The 23,420-nt window shown below is 42.0% G+C and overlaps 1 protein-coding gene across 1 annotated transcript in view; it reads left to right on the top strand.

Moving 5' to 3' along the window:
* Positions 1–23,420, top strand: part of LOC134221316 (potassium voltage-gated channel subfamily KQT member 1-like) — an 802,936-nt gene that overhangs the window by 725,164 nt on the left and 54,352 nt on the right. Inside the window, exon 9 of the mRNA XM_062700517.1 lies at positions 1,099–1,326. Coding sequence (XP_062556501.1) covers positions 1,099–1,326 — 228 coding nt within the window. The remainder of the gene's footprint in view (positions 1–1,098; positions 1,327–23,420) is intronic.

The following is a 23,420-nucleotide window of genomic DNA, read 5'->3' as shown; positions in this document are numbered from 1 at the left end:
GATTAGAACGTGGTCGATTTGGTTTTCCGTTTCTTGGTTAGGTGATCTCCATGTGGCCTTGTGGATATTTTTGCGGGGAAAGAAGGTGCTTCGGACTACCATTCCGCGGGAGACTGCGAAGTTTATGCATCGTTGGCCGTTGTCATTCGATACGGTGTGCAGACTATCCGGTCCGATGACCGGTCTATACATTTCCTCCCTTCCTACCTGTGCGTTCATGTCGCCGATGACGGTTTTGACGTCCTGCAGTGGGCATCCATCGTATGTCTGCTCCAGCTGTGCGTAGAATGCTTCTTTTTCGTCATCGGATCTCCCTTCGTGTGGTCAGTGCACGTTGATGATGCTATAGTTGAAGAAACGGCCTTTAATCCTCAGCTTGCACATCCTCGTATTGATTGGCTTCCACCCAATCACGCGTTGGCGCATCTTACCCAGCACTATGAAGCCGGTTCCCAGCTCGTTGGTGGTACCACAGCTTTGGTAGAAGGTAGCCGCTCGATGCCCGCTTTTCCACACTTTCTGTCCTGTCCAGCAAATCTCCTGCACCGCCACGACGTCGAAGTTGCGGGGATGTATTTCATCGTAGATTATCCTGTCGCAACCTGCGAAGCCTAGCGACTTGCAGTTCCATGTTCCAAGCTTCCAATCTTGATCCTTCATTCGTCGCCTAGGTCTTTGCCGATTATATCAAGTCGCATTATCTCTTATATTGCTCGTAATTATTGGTTTTCCAGGCGGCTTATTGGGCCTGCGCAAACCTCCTGTCTCGTCGGAGGGCCGTCGTGTCAGGGCTGTTTAGCGTCCCACCTAACACCAGGACTTGGGCTTGTGCGCTTTGAGCGGCACACGGTCGCTTTGGTGGGGCCTACGTGCGGATACATGCAGCTTTTTATAGGAATTTAACAGGGCCCACTGTCAAACCCCACCACATCCTAGGCAAGCCCCGCAACTCGCAGATGGCCTGGGTAGGGATCGTCAAGCCCTTGGACATAGTCCCTGCTGCCCGCACATAGTATTAGATCACGTTAGATTACACACACATAAAATCATTCAAATTAATATTATTGTTTTCTCATTTCTCCCAAATTCTCTGAACAGGGCATCCTTGGATCCGGCTTCGCGCTCAAAGTGCAACAAAAGCAGCGCCAGAAGCACTTCAACCGCCAGATCCCGGCGGCGGCGATGCTGATCCAGTGTCTGTGGCGGTGCTACGCCGCCGACAAGAGCTTCCGCTCGGACGCCACCTGGCAGATCTACGTCAAGTCCGACGACCAGAACGCGAACAACTCCAACACCAGCACCGCCCTACCCGCGCAGCTGGGCAAAGTGAGTGCCATGTTTAGCGGTGTACGTGTGTTTGTATGTTTAGCTGTATCGAAGCGAAGCGCTAGTCCCCCAACCCTATAGACCATTGACCGCGACGGTAACTTCTCTGAGAGGGCTTTATGGTCAAATTTAACAACGTCCTTTCGGAGAAGTTGCTAGTCTTATTCCTCAGGAGATCCCTAAGTTCCTCAAATTAGACAACAACACTTCTTACAAGACTGTGCTGCCGTCTGTTTGTCTGATTCTCTTACCCTACCTAATCTTATGCAGTCAACTCTTCATGAATATTTATTGAAGAAGTTTTCAATTAATGGAATTATCGTGATATGAAATTCATTGAATTTCTTATGATTGAGGCTCTATCACTCGATATCATGAAAAAGCTGACCAAATTTTCATTAAGAAATCTTGCCTGTACTTTTGCTTTTCCAAACACCCGAAAACCATCCTACCCCTATACTTGCTTTTTCAGGAGCGAATATCCTTATGCATACACATCAGGCTGGCTCACGACTTGAATCCCCAAAAGTAGTTTCCCAATTTCGAGCCAGCCTCATGTGTGCGGTGTCCTCCCGGTAATCCGGCACTCATTAATTCAACACAATGATTGTTGTCCAATGTTGTTATCCTGGCGACAACAATTGGCGTAAACCTTCATGATGACAGTCGTGATTTGTCGAGAGAAACTCGATAATCCTGTTTCAAATTTGTCGGATTACCGGGAGGAAACTGTTCAAGGATTCGAATGTTTGTTCGTGCATGTCGTTTTTTTTTATCCGTAGTGCTCGAGTTTGTATGCTTTTTGATGTGTCTCGGTCGGGATTCACCCAACTCTCTCCTTGCATCGCACATAATATCGCTCTGCTCTACAATTCCATTCATCCATTCATGAGAACAATGCGACACACCGGCGATGTGCTGCTGGATTTCGTTGCATTATGTATCGAAATTCCACTTCATTAGAGCAGATGAAAACGATCCATTTATAGGAACCGGCCTGGTGCTGACTGTTGCTGTCCGTTCAACGAGCGTTCGCTGTGAAGAGCCATCGGAGACACATGGATTGGGCAGTTGGATTTTTCCGAACTTGTATTCTATTTTTGTGCCGGTAGAAAGAGGGCAAAATGCACCTTAAAGTTAATAATTTGGTTGAAATTTCGACGAAAAATTCATTCAAAATGTCATAAAATTAGTGAAACTGTCATTTGTAGCACATATCCGTAGCATCAATTTCGGTAGAACCATAATTATCCTGTGATAGGATGCCAAGCGTTATGATTTTCTCTGTGCCATCTTTCTTGGTGCGGTTTGGTCCACTTTCTCGAATTGCTATGTTTTTGAAGTTTATTCTATACACGTCATTCAGTTTCATGGAACTTGTATTGCTATGACGACAAGAAGAATGAAATGTTACTCACAAATTTAGTACAACATTATAATTATTCAATTTTTTACTGGTTTCCACGCAAAAATGGTAACTTGTCGGCATTGTTTCCTAATTTACAGAATACAGATAATTAATAAGCATGGAATTTAGATAGAGAAAATTCCTCAAATAATTTCATTCTACGTGCCTAATAACATTTTTAATTAATAAAATCCACTCACACGCTTCACCTATTCCTCATCCGGCGACCGGAAAAGCGAATTGAAAACCGGAAATCCTCATACCATTGTTTAATTTTTCCCTCCAAACAATCTCTTGTTTAATGCCGTCCCCAATAACTCACCGTCGCGCTACCGCAGCTTTCCCGGTACCTAAGCTCATCATCAATTTAGAAGCAGATCTTCTGATTGATTCGTTCTATTACAATTTCGATTATCTTCGCACCCAATTGCCGGCGCGCCTGAGGCACCGCCCGACGCTCACTCACTGGAGAAACCAGAGCCAGTGGCAAGGGTAGAAGTACTACGAAAAGGCTCCAACGTGGTCCTTCTCAGAAATGATAAATTGCTAAATAATGAACTTTTTGCCGTTGCCGTCTCTCCTCCTCCGTTCAATGTGGCGACGATGACTGTATCAGGGAGAGGGCGAGTACGACCCCCACACACAGGCCTGTCATAGTGAGGCAGCATGTGACGAGGTGGTGGAGTAATGTGTAATACTCTAACAGGTGATTGATTTGATTGAATTGCTTCCGACGAGGAAGCTGTCTCGGGCGCTGCTGTCTGGGATGCTGCAGGAAATGGATCAATTTCGGTATCCTTTTTTCCGCGAAGTTTCTTTTTCGAGGTTGTGCCCGCGCTATTCATTGCGGTGGTGGGAATGGACAAGATTTGGGCTTTCCGTGCCATAAATACTAATTGAATTCGGATGCTAACTGCCGGCTGATGGAGGATCGATTGCGGTGCTATACGCGAGTATAGCGTTTCGGTCGTTTCAGTGCGTAGCAAAACGAAACGATAAATTTGAAGATACATTTGAGCTTTAAGCAGATGGGTCATTGCTAAGATATGCAATAAATGTCTGCATCTTAAAAGCTTCTATGTTCTACTAAACAAACATTAAATAAGACTTATAGCATTATTTATTATACAATTAACTTAATGAACCACATGGTTCCTTAATGGTTTTCTTATGTGTAGTTTATGTTACCCATCAATCACAAAACTTCAAAGAAACTTTTAATGACTTAGACAAATCGGTTTGGGATTGAGCGTGATTAGTCATCCACGGTTGCTACTTCATTATGACCAGATCATCGACGAACTGTATATAGTAAAAAATAAATCTTGTGTAACAAAGTGGTGTTATAGTGTTACGCTGTCTTCATCAACATACTCTACTTTATCAAACGATTTATAGATAGAACATCTCTCTGCTGAACATGCCAAAGTTCTAACTCTGCTAACACTCCAACCAAGTGTGTTCAATCATTGTTACACACTTCTCGATAATCAAAACTAAGTGGCACAACTCAACGTATATTTATGCATATACAACATCGATGCAAGCAGGAGATCTGCCAATCTATGTCGGATGACTGTGACACAACCCGACCGGTTGGGCAGTGTATATTTATTATTAGTTGACACTCGAAGTGCGAGCTCAGTCATGAGATTTGGATTGGTGGATATACCATCAGGGATGCACTTCGTTTCGGTAATTTATGTGTACAGAGGTGTCTGTAATGCCCACTGAAGCGCACTGATGGCTACGAAACACTTTATCGGATGAATTCGCATTGGAAATGTATTTGAGATGGAGCAAGATCAGGCGTTCTCAACCCATTTTGAAATGTTTTAGAATTGAAGAGAATTGTAGGGGAGTTTTTCACTGAGAATTCGTAGGAATCTTCTCCCTTCCCTACATTGACTTGCATTCTGACGTGGCAGGCGCCAGTATGACCTAACAAATGAGATCACCAGTACTTGTACATTGAAGATGTGTGCTAGTCCCAAGCAAACATCTGTTGGTTCCCTGTGCAAGAACAGCTGATCTGGTCATAATGGAGTAGCAACTACGAGCAGTCAATCAAGCTCAAGCTCAAGCTCAAGAGAATTCATAAGAACCTTCTCAGGTTGTCCACATACGTAGACAGTTTTATCAGGTTAAGAATTTTTCACATAAATTTTCAAAAAAAATGTGAATGTCATGGTTTTTGAGGAGGGGTCCTCGTAAACTGTCCACGTAGAATGTACTTCATAAAGATTAGATCAATTTCTCCCAGAGGAATAGAAAAATTCGACCGATCTGGCCATACGACCGAAAATGACGTTCGGCCGAACCGGTCATTTGGCCGAGAATGCCGTTTGGCCAAACATATCATTTAACCGAAAGAGCCGTTTAGATGCAATAGTCGTTAGGGATGAAGGGTGATTTGGCGAAAACGTCATTTGGCCGAACAAACCTCTTGCTCGATGCAAATCCCACCAGACTCATGGCCCAGATAATCGTTAATTATTCGAGTCGCGATTTGCATCATTGCACGATTTTTACGTGTTTTCTCTGATAAATGCATTGAATTAACTTTTTTTCGCTTTTATAACAATGGATAATTAATCCATAGGTACACAAAAAGTGCGCTTCAATTAAGTTTTCATGCCTTTTGGAGCGAAATCATTTTTCGGCGAATCAGCGATACGATGCGATTCTGTCCGAAAAACTCAAGCGCAACGCTCTCCCGGCAGAATGGCAAGCGAATTGGATCGTGCATGAGGCCTCGATAATTGAGATTCAAGTTTGATTCTACCAAACACGGTCATACGACAGTAAATGCTGTTTTCTGAACGAGTCATGGTCGAAAAGGGGAAGGGTCGTTCGGCTAAAAGACATTTGACCGAATGCCACTTGGTTGATTAACACGCTAGGCCAAACGACCTAGCGTTTGGCCGAAACGGTTATTAGACCAAACATCGGTTTGAATGAAAGCATGGTTTGCCCAAATAGAACATTTGACCGACAGAGTTATTCTTCCAAAACAGAGACAGAGTTATTTTACCAAAACCATCATGTGGCCGGATGGGTCATACGGCTGAGAAGTGAATCATGAGGAATAAGAAGTAAGACGTCTCGCTTCTCCTTTCTAATTTTCTTCCCTTGTTGGTGTTTCATAAGCAAGTTAAGTTCAACACTAATTAACTCATTTGTTACTCCTCACTTCTCAATTGTCAATAATCACACTTTTCTTCACATTTACCATTTCGGCCGTAGACCAGTTCGGCCAAATGGCCCTTTCTGTAAAACGATTTCGGACAAATGACCTATTTGAGCAAACAACTAGTTTGGCCAAATGGCATTTTCGGCCATATTACCTCTTCAGCAAAACAATATTTTCGGCCGCATGACCTGTTCGGCCAGGTGGGATTTGGCCTAATGGTTTGTCTCGCTGCTCACTTTCCACTCTCCATTTCTTATTTCTCATTTCGCTCATCTTATTTTTCACTTTCTTCTTCTCACTTCTGATGCGGGAAGTGAAAAATGAGAAGTGGGATATGAGTCCTCTCACTTCTTTTTTCTCATTTTTCAACTATTACTTCCCACTTCTCACTGTGAAAAATTAAAAACGAGAAAACGGAAGTCAGATGTAGTTAGATAAGAATAAGAAATAAGAAGTGAGACGTCTCACATCTCACTTCAAACTTCTTACTTGTTACTTTCCACTTCTCACAGCAAGAAGTGAAAATGAAATGTGAGACGTGAGAAAAGAGACATCAAACTTTTAATTTACTACGTTTCACTTCGTACTTCTCATTTTTCATTTCTCACTTCTCACTTTTTACAGTGAGAAGTGAAAAGCAGAATGGGACGTCTCTATTCTTAGTGTGCGCTCTTCATTTCTCACTTTTCACTTCGCACTTTTTACTTTTCACAGTGAACTCTCATTGAGAAATAAGAAGTGAAAAGTGAGAATGGTTTATGATTGGGGTCTTCTTCTTCTCACTGGGACATTGCCGCCGCGCAGCTTAGTTATTGACTGCAAGGTTTCTAAGCCAAGTTACCATTTTCGCATTCGTATATCGTGAGGCTAACACGATGATTATTTTAAGCCCAGGGAAGTCGAGACAATTTCCCATCCGGAAATTGTCTAAACCGGCACCCGGAATCGAACTCAGCCGCCCTCAGTATGGTCTTGCTTTGTAGCCGCGCATCTCACAGCACTGCTAAGGAGGGCCTCTTGAGGGCCCCACTCATCGAAGTACCACTTCATAATAAGATATATGAAAAGTGGGCTTGAAACTTTTCAGTTCAAATTAAATTTATATATCAAGCTTCCTACAAGACTTTGAGGAATTTTGGAGGCTTCCGAGCCACTTAACCCGTTTCGGGCCGGGTTACGATTTCAAATTGTAAAATCCACCGTTCTTTTGTTTTTCGACCGATTTGCATGAAACTTGGAGGAAAGATGCATTAAACCCTATTATTTTGTGTAGGTGTATTGATTTGGTGATGGGATCCTTGGGTAGGGTTTTATCAAGGGGGTCCCCTGGGTCAAATGGGGTCAAAAATAGATCAACTTCCTTTTAATCGTAGATAACTAGTGGTAAATGCTCTCAATAATGATGCAATCGTTTTTATTCATCATTTTGCAATAGTGGGAATAGAAACTGCGTTTGGACCTCAAAAATCCGGTTACAGATGTTCCGGGAACCTGGTTCCCCCAGGGAAGTGGTCACTTTTTGAGATGTTTTGAATCCCAGCTTGCGACACATCAAACTTCATGATTTTGCCACACAAATATAATAGAAGACATTCGCAGAGCATCTGAGCATATTGGCCACTTCCGGAGGATCCCTGGGAACCTGATGCCCCAAGGGAAGTGGTCACTTTTTGAGTTGTTCTGAAACCAAGCTTGCGACACATCGAACTTCATGATTTTGCAACGCTAGTACAATAGAAGACATTTGCAGAACATCAGATCACGTTGGCCATTTCCGGAGGTTCCCTGGGAACCTGAAGCCCCAAGGAAAGTGGTCGCTTTTTGATTGATTCTGAAACCCAGCTTGCGACACATCGAACATCATGATTTTGCAACGCAAATACAATAGGAGACATTTGCAGAACTTCGGAGCGCATTGGCTACTTTCGGAGGTTCCCTGGGAACCTGATGCCCTCAGGGAAGTGGTCACTTTGTAATTTTTTCTGAAACCCAGCTTTCGACACATCGAACTCCGTGATTTTGCAATGCAAGTACAATAGAAGACATTTGCAGAACATCAGATCACGTTGGCCACTTTCGGAGGTTCCCTGGGAACCTGAAGCCCCAAGGAAAGTGGTCACTTTTTGGTTGATTCTGAAACCCAGCTTGCGACACATTGAACTTCATGATTTTTCAACGCAAATACAATAGGAGACATTTACAGAACTTCTGAGCGCATTGGCCACTTCTGGAGGTTTCCTGGGAACCTGATGCCCCAAGGGAAGTGGTCACTTTTTGAGTGGTTCTGAAACCAAGCTTGCGACACATAAAACTTCATGATTTTGCAACGCAAGTACAATAGAAGACATTTGCAGAACATCTGACCACATTAGCCACTTCCGGAGGTTCCCTGGGAACCTGATGCTCCAAGGGAAGTGGTCACTTTTTGAGTGGTTCTGAAACCCAGCTTGCGACACATCGAACTTCATGATTTTGCAACGCAAATACAATAGAAGACATTTGCAGAACTTGAGCGCATTGGCCACTTTCGGAGGTTCCCTGGGAACCTGGTGCCCTCAGGGAAGTGGTCACTTTGTAAATGGTTCTGAAACCCAGCTTTCGACACATCGAACTCCATTATTTTGCAACGCAAGTACAATAGAAGACATTTGCAGAACTTCTGAGCGCATTGGCCACTTCTGGAGGTTTCCTGGGAACCTGATGCCCCATGGGAAGTGGTCACTTTTTGAGTGGTTCTGAAACCCAGCTTGCGACACATCGAACTTCATGATTTTGCAACACAAATACAATGGAAGACATTTTCTCAGCATCTAGGCACCTTGTCCACTTCCGGAGGTTCCCCTAGAACATGATGCCCCAAGGGAAGTGGTCACTTTTTGAGTCGATTTGATACCCAGCTTGTGACGCATCAAACTCCAGTTCTTTTCATCACAAATAGACATTTATAGACATTAGAGCCATTTACAGAGCATCTGGGCACATTGGCCACTTCCGGAGGTTCACTGGGAAGCTGTAGCTCTCAGGGAAGAGGTCACTTTTTGAATGTTTCTGAAACCCAGTTCACAACACATCAAATTTTCAAGACATTGGCAGAGTATCTGGGCACAATTACCTATTGCGGAGGTTGCCTGTAAACATACTGCATTTCACAACCTTGGGTGGTTATGAAACTCAGCTTGCGACACATCCAACTTGATAATTTTGTAACATAAAGAAGTTGAAGGCATTTGCACATTTGCAGAGCATCTGGGACATCGGGGTCATTCGCTGAAAACCCCCCCAAACAAACCACCCCCCCCCCCCCCCCCAAATCATACATGATTTTGCAACACGAAAACTATAGACAACATAAGCAGAACAGCAAGACCAATTCAATACTTCTTGAGCTTCGCGAGATGCCTGTGCAGCCAGAAAAGTGATTACTTTTTTTATGGTACTCCAGCTTGCGACATATCAAGCTCCTCATGAAACCTGGTGTCTTCAGCACAGCGCAGCCAGAAAATTGGTCATGGGGGGAGGGGAGGGGGTAGGTTCAAAAAAAAAAGTTTGAGTGGGTTCGAAAATAAATTTTCTTCCGAAAATTTGTCTCTTCCAAACAAACCACCCACCCACCCCCGTGGCTTCGCCACAGATAAGTGGATATTGTTAGGTGGTTTTGAAAGCTATTTAGCAATACATCAAATATCATGGTTTTGTAACACAGATTCAATGAAAGATACTTACGCAGCATCTAGATACATTGGCCACTAATTTTTAAGGGAAAATATGCTATATGATATTTTGGGGCCTTCCTTAGCCGTGCGATAAGATGCGCGGCTAAAAAACAACAAGTTGAACAAAGTTGGATGAGATTCCCAGTTCGGTGCAGAAAAGAATGCAACACAAAACAAATTTTTTCAGTTTGATGTGTCGCAAGCTGTTTTTCAGAACCAATTAAACGGCCACTTTCCTGGGGTTATAAGGCTCCCAAGGAACCCCCAGAAGTTTCAGCATCAATAAAAAAAGTGTCCACTTCCTTGAGGGCTTCAGGTTCCCAGGGACCTCCGGAAGTGGCGAATGTGCACATATGCTCTGCAAATGTCTTCTATTGTATTTGTGTGGCAAAATCATGAAGTTTGATGTGTCGCAAGCTGAGTTTCAGAACAACTCAAAAAGTGACCGCTTCCCTTGGGGTATCAGGTTCCCAGGGAACTTCCGGAAGTGTCCGAAGTGGTCAGATGTTTTGCACATGTCTCCTATCGTATTTGTGTGGCAAAATCATGAAGTTTGATGTGTCGCAAGCTGGGTTTCAAAACATCTCAAAAAGTGACCACTTCCCTGCGGGAACCAGGTTCCCGTAACATCTGTAACCGGATTTTGGAGGTCCAAACGTGCAGTCTCCATTCCCACTATTGCAAAATGATGAATAAAAACGATTGCATTATTAATTAGAGCATTTACTACTAGTTATCTACGATTAAAAGGAAGTTGACCTATTTTTGATCCCATTTGACCCAGGGGACCCTCGATAAAACCGTACCCAAGGACCCAATCACCAAATCAATACACCTACACAAAAATATGCATCCTTCCTCCAAGTTTCATGCAAATCGGTAGAAAAACAAGAGAACGGTGGATTTTACAATTTGAAATCGTAACCCGGGCCGAAACGGGTCAGGACGCTAAAGCCATTTGAAAAAAAAATCCGAGCCTCTTGAAAGGAGGCTTCCGAGCCTTTTGAAAGGAGGCTCTGAGCCTTTTGAAAGGAGGCTGAGCCTCTTGAAAGGAGGCTTCGAGCCTCTTGAAAGGAGGCTTCTGAGCCTCTTGAAAGGAGGCTTCTGAGCTCTTGAAAGGAGGCATCTGAGCCTCTTGAAAGGAGGCTTCTGAGCCTCTTGAAAGGAGGCTTCTGAGCCTCTTGAAAGGAGGCTTCTGAGCCTCTTGAAAGGAGGCTGAGCTTTCTTGAAAGGAGGCTCTGAGCCTCTTGAAAGGAGGCTTGAGCTCTCTTGAAAGGAGGCTTCTGAGCCTCTTGAAAGGAGGCTTCTGAGCCTCTTGAAAGGAGGCTTTGAGCCTCTTGAAAGGAGGCTTCCTGAGCCTCTTGAAAGGAGGCCTGAGCCTCTTGAAGGAGGCTTCCTGAGCCTCTTGAAAGGAGGCCTGAGCCTCTTGAAAGGAGGCTTCTGAGCCTCTTGAAAGGAGGCTTCCTGAGCCTCTTGAAAGGAGGCTTCTGAGCCTCTTGAAAGGAGGCTTCCTGAGCCTCTTGAAAGGAGGCTCTGGGCCTCTTGAAAGGAGGCTTCCGGCCTCTTGAAAGGAGGCTTCCGGCCTCTTGAAAGGAGGCTTGGGCCTCTTGAAAGGAGGCTTCCGGGCCTCTTGAAAGGAGGCTTCTGGGCCTCTTGAAAGGAGGCTTGGGCCTCTTGAAAGGAGGCTTCTGGCCTCTTGAAAGGAGGCTTCTGGGCCTCTTGAAAGGAGGCTTCCTGGGCCTCTTGAAAGGAGGCTTCTGGCCTCTTGAAAGGAGGCTTCTGGCCTCTTGAAAGGAGGCTTCCAGGGCCTCTTGAAAGGAGGCTTCCGGGCCTCTTGAAAGGAGGCTTCTGGGCCTCTTGAAAGGAGGCTTCTGGCCTCTTGAAAGGAGGCCTGGCCTCTTGAAAGGAGGCTTCTGGCCTCTTGAAAGGAGGCTTCCGGCCTCTTGAAAGGAGGCTTCAGGGCCTCTTGAAAGGAGGCTTCTGAGCCTCTTGAAAGGAGGCTTCCAGGCCTCTTGAAAGGAGGCTTCCGGGCCTCTTGAAAGGAGGCTTGGGCCTCTTGAAAGGAGGCTTCCGGGCCTCTTGAAAGGAGGCCTGGGCCTCTTGAAAGGAGGCTGGGCCTCTTGAAAGGAGGCTTCCGGGCCTCTTGAAAGGAGGCTTCCGGGCCTCTTGAAAGGAGGCTCTGGGCCTCTTGAAAGGAGGCTTCCGGGCCTCTTGAAAGGAGGCTTCTGGGCCTCTTGAAAGGAGGCTTCGGGCCTCTTGAAAGGAGGCTTCCGGGCCTCTTGAAAGGAGGCTTCTGGGCCTCTTGAAAGGAGGCTTCGGGCCTCTTGAAAGGAGGCTTCTGGGCCTCTTGAAAGGAGGCTTCCGGGCCTCTTGAAAGGAGGCTTCCGGGCCTCTTGAAAGGAGGAGGCTCTGGCCTCTTGAAAGGAGGCTTCCGGGCCTCTTGAAAGGAGGCTTCTGGGCCTCTTGAAAGGAGGCTTCCGGGCCTCTTGAAAGGAGGCCTGGGCCTCTTGAAAGGAGGCTTCTGGCCTCTTGAAAGGAGGCTTCTGGGCCTCTTGAAAGGAGGCTTCTGGGCCTCTTGAAAGGAGGCTTCTGGGCCTCTTGAAAGGAGGCTTCTGGCCTCTTGAAAGGAGGCTTCCGGGCCTCTTGAAAGGAGGCTTCTGAGCCTCTTGAAAGGAGGCTCTGAGCCTCTTGAAAGGAGGCTTCTGAGCCTCTTGAAAGGAGGCTTCTGAGCCTCTTGAAAGGAGGCTTCCGGAGCCTCTTGAAAGGAGGCTTCTGAGCCTCTTGAAAGGAGGCTTCTGAGCCTCTTGAAAGGAGGCTTCTGAGCCTCTTGAAAGGAGGCTTCTGGAGCTCTCTTGAAAGGAGGCCTGAGCCTCTTGAAAGGAGGCTTCCTGAGCCTCTTGAAAGGAGGCTTCTGAGCCTCTTGGAAAGGAGGCTTCTGAGCCTCTTGAAAGGAGGCTTCCTGAGCCTCTTGAAAGGAGGCTTCTGAGCCTCTTGAAAGGAGGCTCTGAGCCTCTTGAAAGGAGGCTTCCTGAGGCCTCTTGAAAGGAGGCTTCTGAGCCTCTTGAAAGGAGGCTTCTGAGCTCTTGAAAGGAGGCTTCTGAGCCTCTTGAAAGGAGGCTTCTGAGCCTCTTGAAAGGAGGCTTGAGCCTCTTGAAAGGAGGCTTCTGAGCCTCTTGAAAGGAGGCTTCTGAGCCTCTTGAAAGGAGGCTGAGCCTCTTGAAAGGAGGCTTCTGAGCCTCTTGAAAGGAGGCTCTGAGCCTCTTGAAAGGAGGCTTCTGAGCCTCTTGAAAGGAGGCTTCCTGAGCCTCTTGAAAGGAGGCTTCTGAGCCTCTTGAAAGGAAGCCGGGCCTCTTGAAAGGAAGCTTCTGGCCTCTTGAAAGGAGGCTTCTGAGCCTCTTGAAAGGAGGCTCTGAGCCTCTTGAAAGGAGGCTTCTGAGCCTCTTGAAAGGAGGCTTCTGAGCCTCTTGAAAGGAGGCTTCTGAGCCTCTTGAAAGGAGGCTCTGAGCCTCTTGAAAGGAGGCTTCTGAGCCTCTTGAAAGGAGGCTTCTGAGCCTCTTGAAAGGAGGCCTGAGCCTCTTGAAAGGAGGCTTCTGAGCCTCTTGAAAGGAGGCCTGAGCCTCTTGAAAGGAGGCTTCTGAGCCTCTTGAAAGGAGGCTTCCTGAGCCTCTTGAAAGGAGGCTCTGAGCTCTTGAAAGGAGGCTTCCGAGCCTCTTGAAAGGAGGCTTCCGAGCCTCTTGAAAGGAGGCTTCCGAGCCTCTTGAAAGGAGGCTTCCGAGCCTCTTGAAAGGAGGCTTCCGAGCCTCTTGAAAGAAGAGATGGATATATAGATAGATAGATAGATAGATAGGTAAGTTAAGGTGCACATAACAATAAAACATGAATCGCAAGTTGGAACCATCTGGTGAAAGCTGCATTGCATAAGATCGAACATACATCAAATATTGTCATACTTTATGCATAGTTGAAATGTGCCAGCCAGAACCCAAAACAACATCACACTAGAGTGGTTCCATTTAATTTACTTGTGGGGATAAAATATCAACTTCGGAACACAAAGTCCACATGCTACGGAAACAACCCATTTTTATGCTCAAGTACTCAACCAGCCAGTCAGCCAGTCAGCAGCAGCCGCAGCACAGCCAATCAATCGATCCGGAAAGCGGTCACCCTCGCATCGGTTTCTCCGTCTTCCACATTTTCCATCACAATAAATCACTCATCAAGCAGCAAGCAGCCTCGGTCGGTCGGTGTCATAAGACGGAGATGATCTGCTTCTGTCGATAAAGTTTCATCAACCTACATCAACAAACATTTTCCCTTCATCCCTATCATCATCCACTGAGTGGCACTATATCTGCTTCGCATATATTTGAAGCATCGACAAACATACGTCGCGTTCCTTGCTTATAACAGCCTCTCAGAGTTATAACTAAGCTCAAATAATAGTTTCTATTTTTTGCCGCGAATTTATCAGCTATCGCGAATCATATGGTATTTATCGTATCAAGAATTTCGTTTTATAAAAAAAAAAACAAATGTTTTAAACTTCACAGCTGTTTGTCTATGTTCAAATGCTTTTTTGCGTTATGTTTGCTTGCTGTTTGGCTCAACTACTAGTTTAGGTATATAGATGTAGATAAAAGTTTGGAGTTTGGGGAATTTTTCATCTTTCGTTTCACTGACGAAACGAACAGATGATGAAGAGATGAGGATGCATGTTTGGCACGTGATGTGAATGAAGGACAGTTTTCTTTTTACTTGTTGGTTGAATGTCACCAAATTATGCTTGATTGGATCTGTCTGCTTTAACGTGTCGTAGATTTTGCTCTGGTCCACAGCACTACCTATTTCATTTCCACATGAAGTGATTAATTGGATTCCGATAATTCTTGGTAAAATATACGATAATAAATAATTGGAAACTATAATATCTACATGTCTGTTTCTTTCGTGTTTACCATCGCTATTTTTATTCTGAAAAACAAAAACTATCTATTTCTTTTTTATGATACTCTAGATTTACAAAATAGAAAGGATTGAGAGTGAATAAAAATAGGGCGATAAAGTTACAATGCAAAAAGAGAGGACGTGCATAAAAATATCTGTTTGCGCCTCTACGGACGACGAATGTTGGCCTCAGTCACCGACAATTTTGCACCACTGCACCACTGCGTCGTCATCTAAATTCATTCACGCCACTGCACCTGTGGCCAAAATCGTGTTCTAGCTAGTTCAATTAATTCATAATGTGGTTTAGCGTAATGATATCTTTCAGACATTTTATACGTAAGTTATGTGCTTCTCTAGAGGTATGCAGCTTAATGATCACTCCCCTAAAATTGAGTGAAATAGATATTTTTTTCGGTTCTACAAAGAACGTTTTTGTTTTTACAAAAGTTACGGGACTAACCTACAATGTACTACGCGTCTTCACGTACTGTCCATACCAGAATGCTGATCTGCTGACGCAAGGTGCTTTGTTCCCAAAGAGCTACCTAGAAGGCGTTTTGCCTCATGGGGTTTCCGGCAGCGAAATATCACCACTTTTTTGAAATGTAAATATTATGAATATGATTAAGATTCTCTACAATTTTTAAATGGCATCAGCTAGCTATATTGTTTAACTGTTGCGGAAGTTAAAAATACCCATGAGAATCGTTGCTGCTATGACATTAAAGCAGTTTTTGCTTAGCTAGGGCATACAGGTATACCTCGATAGTACGTACACCTGCGTAATTTTAGTGTACGTACTATTATCCGGACAATTTTTTTTCTTGCCTTTTTGTTTATTTACGAGTAGCAGAATGATCATAAAACCACATAGAAGGCTCTGTACTCTAAGCATATTTGTATTTGATATAGTACACAAGGGACCAACATGACCAAGATTTTACATGTAGCATGAAGCAAAATCATCGTATTTGTACATGTGAGGCCAAGGGGTAACCAACTCTAAACTTTTCACAGTATTCCAAAATTTTAATGAATACTAGCGAAATACTATTGTGTACGTATGGAATATTGATCAAAGAGCCCTGGTTCGGAAAGCATTGTTTTTGTTCTGACATTATGATTGGTACAGAACAAGGTACAGAAATACGTAAATAACGTTATAAGTTATTCGTGCTGTGTTCAAGTTTTTATTTCCTCCATTTATTGGAAAACTGTTCCCATAATAGTGGTAATGTTCGTTTATAGTGGAACTCATTTATTTCTTGAATCCAATTTTGAATTCCATTACTATTAAAGGAAGAGCCGTACCGAGACGAGGATTTACAAAAAATGGCTAATTGAAAAGCGGGAGATTTTCGAAGGAGCAATAATCTTAAAATAATAAAACCAAATGCATATTTCGGACTTAAATAGTGCTGTGTACGTAGATCATTGTGCCTAAGAGAAATAATATTTTTATTTATTATATTATAATATGTGCTACACTCAAAGATTCAAAATATATTGTACCTTTCTATTCTTTATTTTTGAATATCTTTACCAGAAAATCTGTTTCACGAGACGAGCCAGCTTTGGGCTGAAAGTCTCGATAATAAAGATTTAAAAAGAAGTTCTGGATGGTATTGCAAAGCAGTGAATAAATTGATAACTGAAACATTCTACCAAAAGCAAAAAATGTGCACTATGCTTTCTTTAAATTCTATTGACTTTTCATCGATGCTTTTGGACATTTTGGAGCAAATCTTCAGATGTTTATATTTTTTTTACGTAATTAAAAAAAAGGAATTTCGTCTGGATTTGTTTCTAATAATCAGGATTTCCGGCTTTTAGTCACATGATAATGTTGATAATTTTATATCGTTGCCATCGTTTCGAAACTGTGACTGAAAGCTTTAATTGCTGATTTTAAGATAAACATTGTTCCATCATTTATAACATATGCATAATATTCCCAAAATGACTGTATACTGTAATCTGTATAATTATTTATTTCTATAATTCGAGCTAACCACTGAAAATAAACTCAAAATTGAGGAACAAAGGAATTTTCACTCCAATAATTTGTTTTTGATTGTTACTGATATGGGTGCATGTTATGAATTAAGAGAGCAGTGACCCTTACAGACGAGTTCCCAGAAATCCTCACAAGCTTGAAGCTTCCTTGAATAGTTCCTAGATTACATATTCGCTCCATTTTTAATTATCCACAAAATGTATGGTAGGAACATTTTCATGGAATTCAGGTTAAAAAAATCCCATTTCCACAATTACTGAGTAAATTGTGTTTCCTAGACGAAAAAATAAAACTTATTCTCATAACTAATCTGCTAAAAAGATACATTTATTTGGCATAAATTATACTAAATACTAGGATACTACGCTTGATACTACGTATATATTGTTACGATGATAGTTTCTTGGGACCATGAAACCTTCTTATTCGATCATTCGAATATTCGAATTTCTTGTTGTGAAGCATCCACAGCACTGTGGATTTCTTGATGTTGTATACTTTTTCGTTGTTTCCTTTAATTTTAAAGGTGTGTTTGAAGCCAGTTGAGCAATCTCGTAAATTTAGTTCGCCTCCGCAATTTTCAAAAATTTCTTCAGCCACACCCCACCACATTCCACAGCATTAGAATCGTCATCTGATTCTGTCTGCTCATCTTTCGTACTTAATATTTCATTGTCATCTGGTTGCGTAGCTTTTGTCTTCAAGTTGATCTGGTCATTGAAATTTATGTCGATTTCTTCAATACCGATCGATGTAAGCATGGCATGCGCATCAATTCTTGCGTTTTCAATGGTAATCTTAATCTCTTCATCTGAGGGCAACCCGTTTGAATTCATTTCGTCATAATCGATATGATTTTTGGTTCCAGTTGGAAATTTCAATACATGCTTCCACGTGTATTTAACTTTAAACTTCATTTGCAGGCGCTTCATTTTAGTGATAAGTTCTCCCATACAAAAATTAATTTTTGTTGAATTTGTTGTTGCCATAGATCTAAGTTCTCGAAATACATGCTCATTTGGTTGTTTTGATAAGTGCTCGACTATGAACTGTTGCAGGACCCGACGGCACCAAGAGAGGAAAATGACAAGTGAATGTGCATTTATTTCAAGTGACAAATACACATTTGATGTAATACAGTTTTTGATATTGTGAAACTGTTTCCAACACCATCCTCGTCAAGCCAAGCGCGTAGCAAAAATAATGAATTCCTGTAAAAATTAGAAATCACATAAATTTTAAAATCACTTCAAATTTGAAATTATACCAAATCAAATAAATTTGCTTGAACGCATGCATGTTAATTGCTGTGTACGAGTCATATATTTGATGCATTATGTTAAGCAATAAAACAGTCCCTTCGCTTCCGGGAACATGAGTTGCCAGGAGATTACATACGTCAGGGTTCATCATTTTGATGGTTGGATCAAACTTCATTTTATCTCTAGTATTCAAATCTGATGCTGTTAGCAAATGTTTATCTTTTCCAACTTTTTTTGCAATAAGTGTTTGTAAGTGAGACAACGAAACTTCAAACCGCCCTGGAAAATTGAAAAAAGACGCATTTAAATATATCATAATACATGTTTGTATATATATGATCATACCCAGCACTAGATGTTTTTTTGGATTTACCAAGCTATGTCGGATTTTGTTGACCAGATGAACCGTATCTTGTATACAAACGGGAGTATTTCTTTCAGGAGCAATAAACCATTTTCCCCATTTTGAGTTTGGTATTGACACAGCCAATCCTGATCTTGAAACCATCGCTTTGAGCAACCGAGGGTCTCCTTCCGAACAATTACTAATGACAGATATCCCTGATGCTAATAATTCTCGCTCCACATTAGACTGGCCCAGATTACTATGGGGAGAAAGAAATGTTGTCGAATTCCAAGGGGCACCCCCTAGAATTGTGTCTTTGGGTGAGAAAATCAATCTCTGAAAATTTCAGCTCAATCGCTTGTTGCATAAGCTGGCGCATTTGATTTGAAGTTCGTATGGGGATTTCAGCCAAAATGTATAGGAAAATACACCTCCGTCACTCATTCGATCCGGAAATTGGTTCTGATTGCTCGATTGAGCTCAGAATTGCAAAAACGGCAGTTGGTATGCTACAGAACAATTTCACAGAACATTGCATGATGATTAAATGCACTTTTATAAAATTTTCGGCGGATTTATTAGGAGCTGATTTGTGTATTTTTGGGTTTTTTGATCAAATCGCATCAGCCGAAACCTATATAAAAGTTCATTTAATCATCATACAATGTTCTGTGAAATTGTTCTGTAGCATACCAACTGCCGTTTTTGCAAATCTGAGGTCAATCGAGCAATCAGAACCAATTTCCAGATCGAATGAGTGACGGAGGTGTATTTTCCTATACATTTTGGCTGAAATCCCCATACAAACTTCAAATCAAATGCGCCAGCTTATGCAACAAGCGATAGAGCTGAAATTTTCAGAGATTGATTTTCTCACCCAAAGACACAATCCTGGGGGATGCCCCATGGAATTAGGCAACTTTTTGTTTCCTGGGCCAGTCTACTCCACATACTTCCATCTTCGTAACACTATGTTTGAATCGAAGTTATTGTCAGCACATGCATAGTAGATACAGAAAGGGGACGCTCCTACTTCCATAGGTGTCGCCAATATCATGTATGTCAGGGTTCCTAAGGGGAACGTTTTCAAAGCGTTCGCCATTTTCGTTGCAGACGTCATGGTGAAATGATGCATTTCAGGCATTCCATTTATGTCAAACGGAGGAAGCAGTCCGGAAATACTATCGGTCGCAGGATCATACATTGGGCGAGGTGTTAAACTGGACGCATCTTCACTCAAGCTGACTACATAACAATAGCCGTTAGACGATAGATACTCCTTCAATGGTTCCACTAAAAGAACACCTTCTGTTGAATCTGTTGTACTTGCTGATATATGATTTCGCAATGTGCGGTGATTAATGCAATGTTTGTTCAACGACTGATATTCGTGAAAACTATTTCCAGCTTTCATGAATTCGTAGGCTTTCACGTCTTTTTCGTGCGTCCGATATCTCATTCCTCGTTTCTTATAAATTGTCGATCGAAGCTGTATATTATTATCAATACTAAGCAGTCGTGAACCATTAGCGACATTTACGGCCTGTTGTTGATTATCTATGGGAAGACCGGCCTCATCCTCCCACGATTTTAGTTTTCCGAATAACTTTCATTTCCATTGTCGATATCTATCCCTTCTACACTGTATTGAACTGAAATCTCTGGAATATTTAGAAGTGCATTAGGGATGCCTTGTTAGAACGGTTTGAAATTTGATACCTTGATTGTTGAATTGAACATCATGGTCCTGATGCTCCATTGACCCGTTACGGCCTGCCTTATGAGTTGAAGTTTCTAAAAATATCGGGAAATACAATTGAGGCGCAAAACTACACAGTTCCACAATGTAATACCTTCATCGTTAAATTGAGTACCGTGATCCTGATTATCCTCTGAACCTGCCTCATAAATAATGTATTTTCCACCGACGAATTCATCGTATATTTCATTATCAGCATATACAATAGTAGTTTCATTTTCTTCGAAGTTTGATGATCGGATTTTTCGTTTTTTAGCTTCTTGGGGAAAAGCGTAGTGTTGCTTTTCACAATGTTTAATGAAGTTTCCCGTCACCCATGATTTACCCACATCTTTTGTTACTCGAAGCTACTTTGGTTTGCTTGACGTTGAACAAATTGGACAAAACACGGGACCAATGAGCTTCCCGGCTTCTGAAGAAGTTAGTGATGATTTAACCGTTTTTATTTTACCGAAAAATTCTTCAAACTTAGGATCGTTTAGCTCTCTGCAAAATAATAATAAAAATATTGTTCACTTTGAATTAAAATAAGCAAAGCACAACAGACATTGACAAAGACTGGAAGTTTAAAACGATTTTGTCTTGAAGCTCCTTCGCTTCAGATAAAAACCCAGAACTTGTGTTTACTGTGTCACTTTTAGACGATTTCATCTTGAGGTACTTCTGCGCTCCGGATGCTTTGAGCATCGCACATAATTTCCCGATGCAGGCTTTTTCTCCCATTAAAAATCGAAAGGCTTGTGGATTTCCTGCAAAGTCGCCATACAGCAAACCGAAATCTTCCCGCGCTCTATACACTTCTGCCAGACTCTGCATATCCACCTCGATTTCCGGAATAATAGCCGGAAACAAATTCTCCATATTCAGACTTCCTGAAAAGCCTTGAAGGTCTAAAATCTTCTGGATCTTTATGGGTAAAACACCAAAATCCTTCTGAACAGCGTGCCAGAAATCCTTGAAACAGCCTGCCTGTAATTTATATATTATAAAAAATAGGCAATGGAATATAAATTATTGAAATTATTTTGCGTACTTACTGTTAAATTCTCCATGTTTATTCACTGAAACACAATTTCAATTAAATTAATCGAACCGTGAACGTGAACGTGAGCGTTGCGTGCTGCACCTTGTCAACAACAAACTGCAAAATGCCATGGCAACCGTTTCTATGGCTTAAGAAAATCATTGATACTAGGAATACTACGAAATATTACTGCGGAACAATGAGTAAAATTATCTCAAAGTTTAGAGTTGGTTGCCCCTTGTGTGAGGCTTTTTTTTACGAAATACTGTATTTTAATGCTTCAAACATCCATAATTTACGTGACATTTGCAGGAGTAATGTTTTGAAGATATGTTACACATGGTACATAATTATGCATGCTACTAAAAGCGACGATTTGCGGTGGTTGATAGATCGCTACATTTTTACGTGACGTATTTTGATTTCCCCTATAGATTTTATGGGAATGAAAAGCTTTAAGGTTGCCCTGAACTATCACTGTCGTTGCGACTCTATTGGCTCCACTGACGGTTCCTTACCAAAGCGACAAACAGCCACATCGCGTTGTTATATGGGTACTTAACACTGAGATGAGTACAAAATAACAAGAAAAATTTGAAAGATGTAAAACGGGAAAACATTCGAAGTTTTTTTAATATTCTCGTCTTTAGAATCGTGTTTACGTTTCTCGTACACCAAGGTGTAGCGAAAAGGCGAAGTTTTTATAAGAGGCCCGGAGGGCCAACTTCCATATGCCGATCAACCCAGCTCGACGAATTGAGGTGATGTCTGTCAATAAAGTCTTTAAATCTGAATCATTGCAGCTAGCGTGGAGCTGATCTGTGACCAAAAAGTGCGACCTGGTTAAATGTCATGGCTACTAGATCCCTTTTTATCCAACATATTCTCGTCCAAACCTAAAGATACGTTTTTTGAAAATGTGGGAATTGTTCTTCAGGAAACTAAAGAATTCCTCCTTAAACGTCCCCTGAGATTCTTACCAGAATTTCTTTCGTATGTCAGTCTGAAATTATTTCAGAACCCTATTTGCAATTTGCTTGGAAATTTAAAAATATTTTCCTCTCAAAATTCCTTATGAACTTCATTTGAATAAAACTTCTTATTTTAGAATTCCTCCTAGATTTGTTTCCGATACACTTCTAGGAATTCCTACGAAAAATTCTCCAGGAAATTCATTATGAATTTATCCGAAAAATCCATCTGGGATCTCCTCCTTCAGGACATACTGTAGGAAATTCTCCAGGAATACTCCTACAATAATTCCTTCTAAAATTCTTCCTAAAAAGCAACTCCCCGGAGCAGTTATTAAAAGAATTCTCTGCACAATAGTTTGAAAAAAATCTGTGGGGATTTCTAAACGAATTTCCGGGGAATTTATGAAAAAAAATTCTGGGGAACTTTTAATGGGAAGTAATTGAAGTAATTTCCGGCCCGGAACACCAAAGTACGCTCTTGGCTCATGTTCTGTTCAGGATGCATCTCTGGGCCAAAAGACCATTCTTTCTAAATTACATTTTCAGTCAAATGACTTGTTTGGGCAAGCAAATTTTTCGGTCAAATTGCCAGTTCGGACGAATGTTCCTTTCGGCTGTTTGTCGCTTCCGGCCAATGTGCATTTTTGACCTGATAGCAGCTTCAGATAAACGTTCAGTTCGGCTCGGCTCAATGGAATTTGGCTAGATGACTTTTGGCTTAAAGGCCAGTATCGACTGGTTACGGAATTTTGTTCAATTGTCATTTGACAAAAAGACCATTTCGCCAAACGAGTGGCCATTTTTGACCATATTATCCATTCAGTAATTAACATTTGACCGTATACCAAATAACATTTTCAGCCAGACGACTTGATAGAGCAAACAGCTTTTTTGAGCCAAATTACCAGTTCTGCCGTCTGGTGCTTTCGGCCAATCGAATTTCCCAAGACAATGCAAAGAATTTCCAGTAGAAATCTAAAGAAAATCCTTAAAAATTTCGAGTTGAAAACCATATATTTTTATTTTGAATTTTAAAATCTGTGGAAACTTTGAAGAATTTTCCGCGGAAATTCAGGAAAATTTCTCCCGCGGAAATGCTTACCGATATCTGCTTATATGTTTCAAATGGCACGTTTGATCAGGCGGAAATCACACCATTTCATAGATGGAAGTCTCATTTATGAAATAAAAATTTAAGATAGGCATCAAATGTTGATAAATCGCTGAGAGTTTTAACTTTCAGAAATAAATTATATTTGTTTTGGACAGTGCATATTTTGGACTCCCAAATATACACATTTTGGACACCCCTAATTTAGTTTTTCCAAAGTATTTCTAAATTACCCTGGTCAATTGAGTCGTAGCAAAGTCTTATCTTGTGATTGGCATGCATCAATGAGAAGATTCCTGCTTTTTAAATTCACAATTTCAACAAAAACTGATTGTGT

This window comes from Armigeres subalbatus, chromosome 3 (assembly GCF_024139115.2).
Source record: "Armigeres subalbatus isolate Guangzhou_Male chromosome 3, GZ_Asu_2, whole genome shotgun sequence".
Lineage (NCBI taxonomy): Eukaryota > Metazoa > Arthropoda > Insecta > Diptera > Culicidae > Armigeres > Armigeres subalbatus.
The sequence above is the reverse complement of the archived record's forward strand: the minus strand, read 5'-3'. Positions and strand labels throughout refer to the sequence as shown.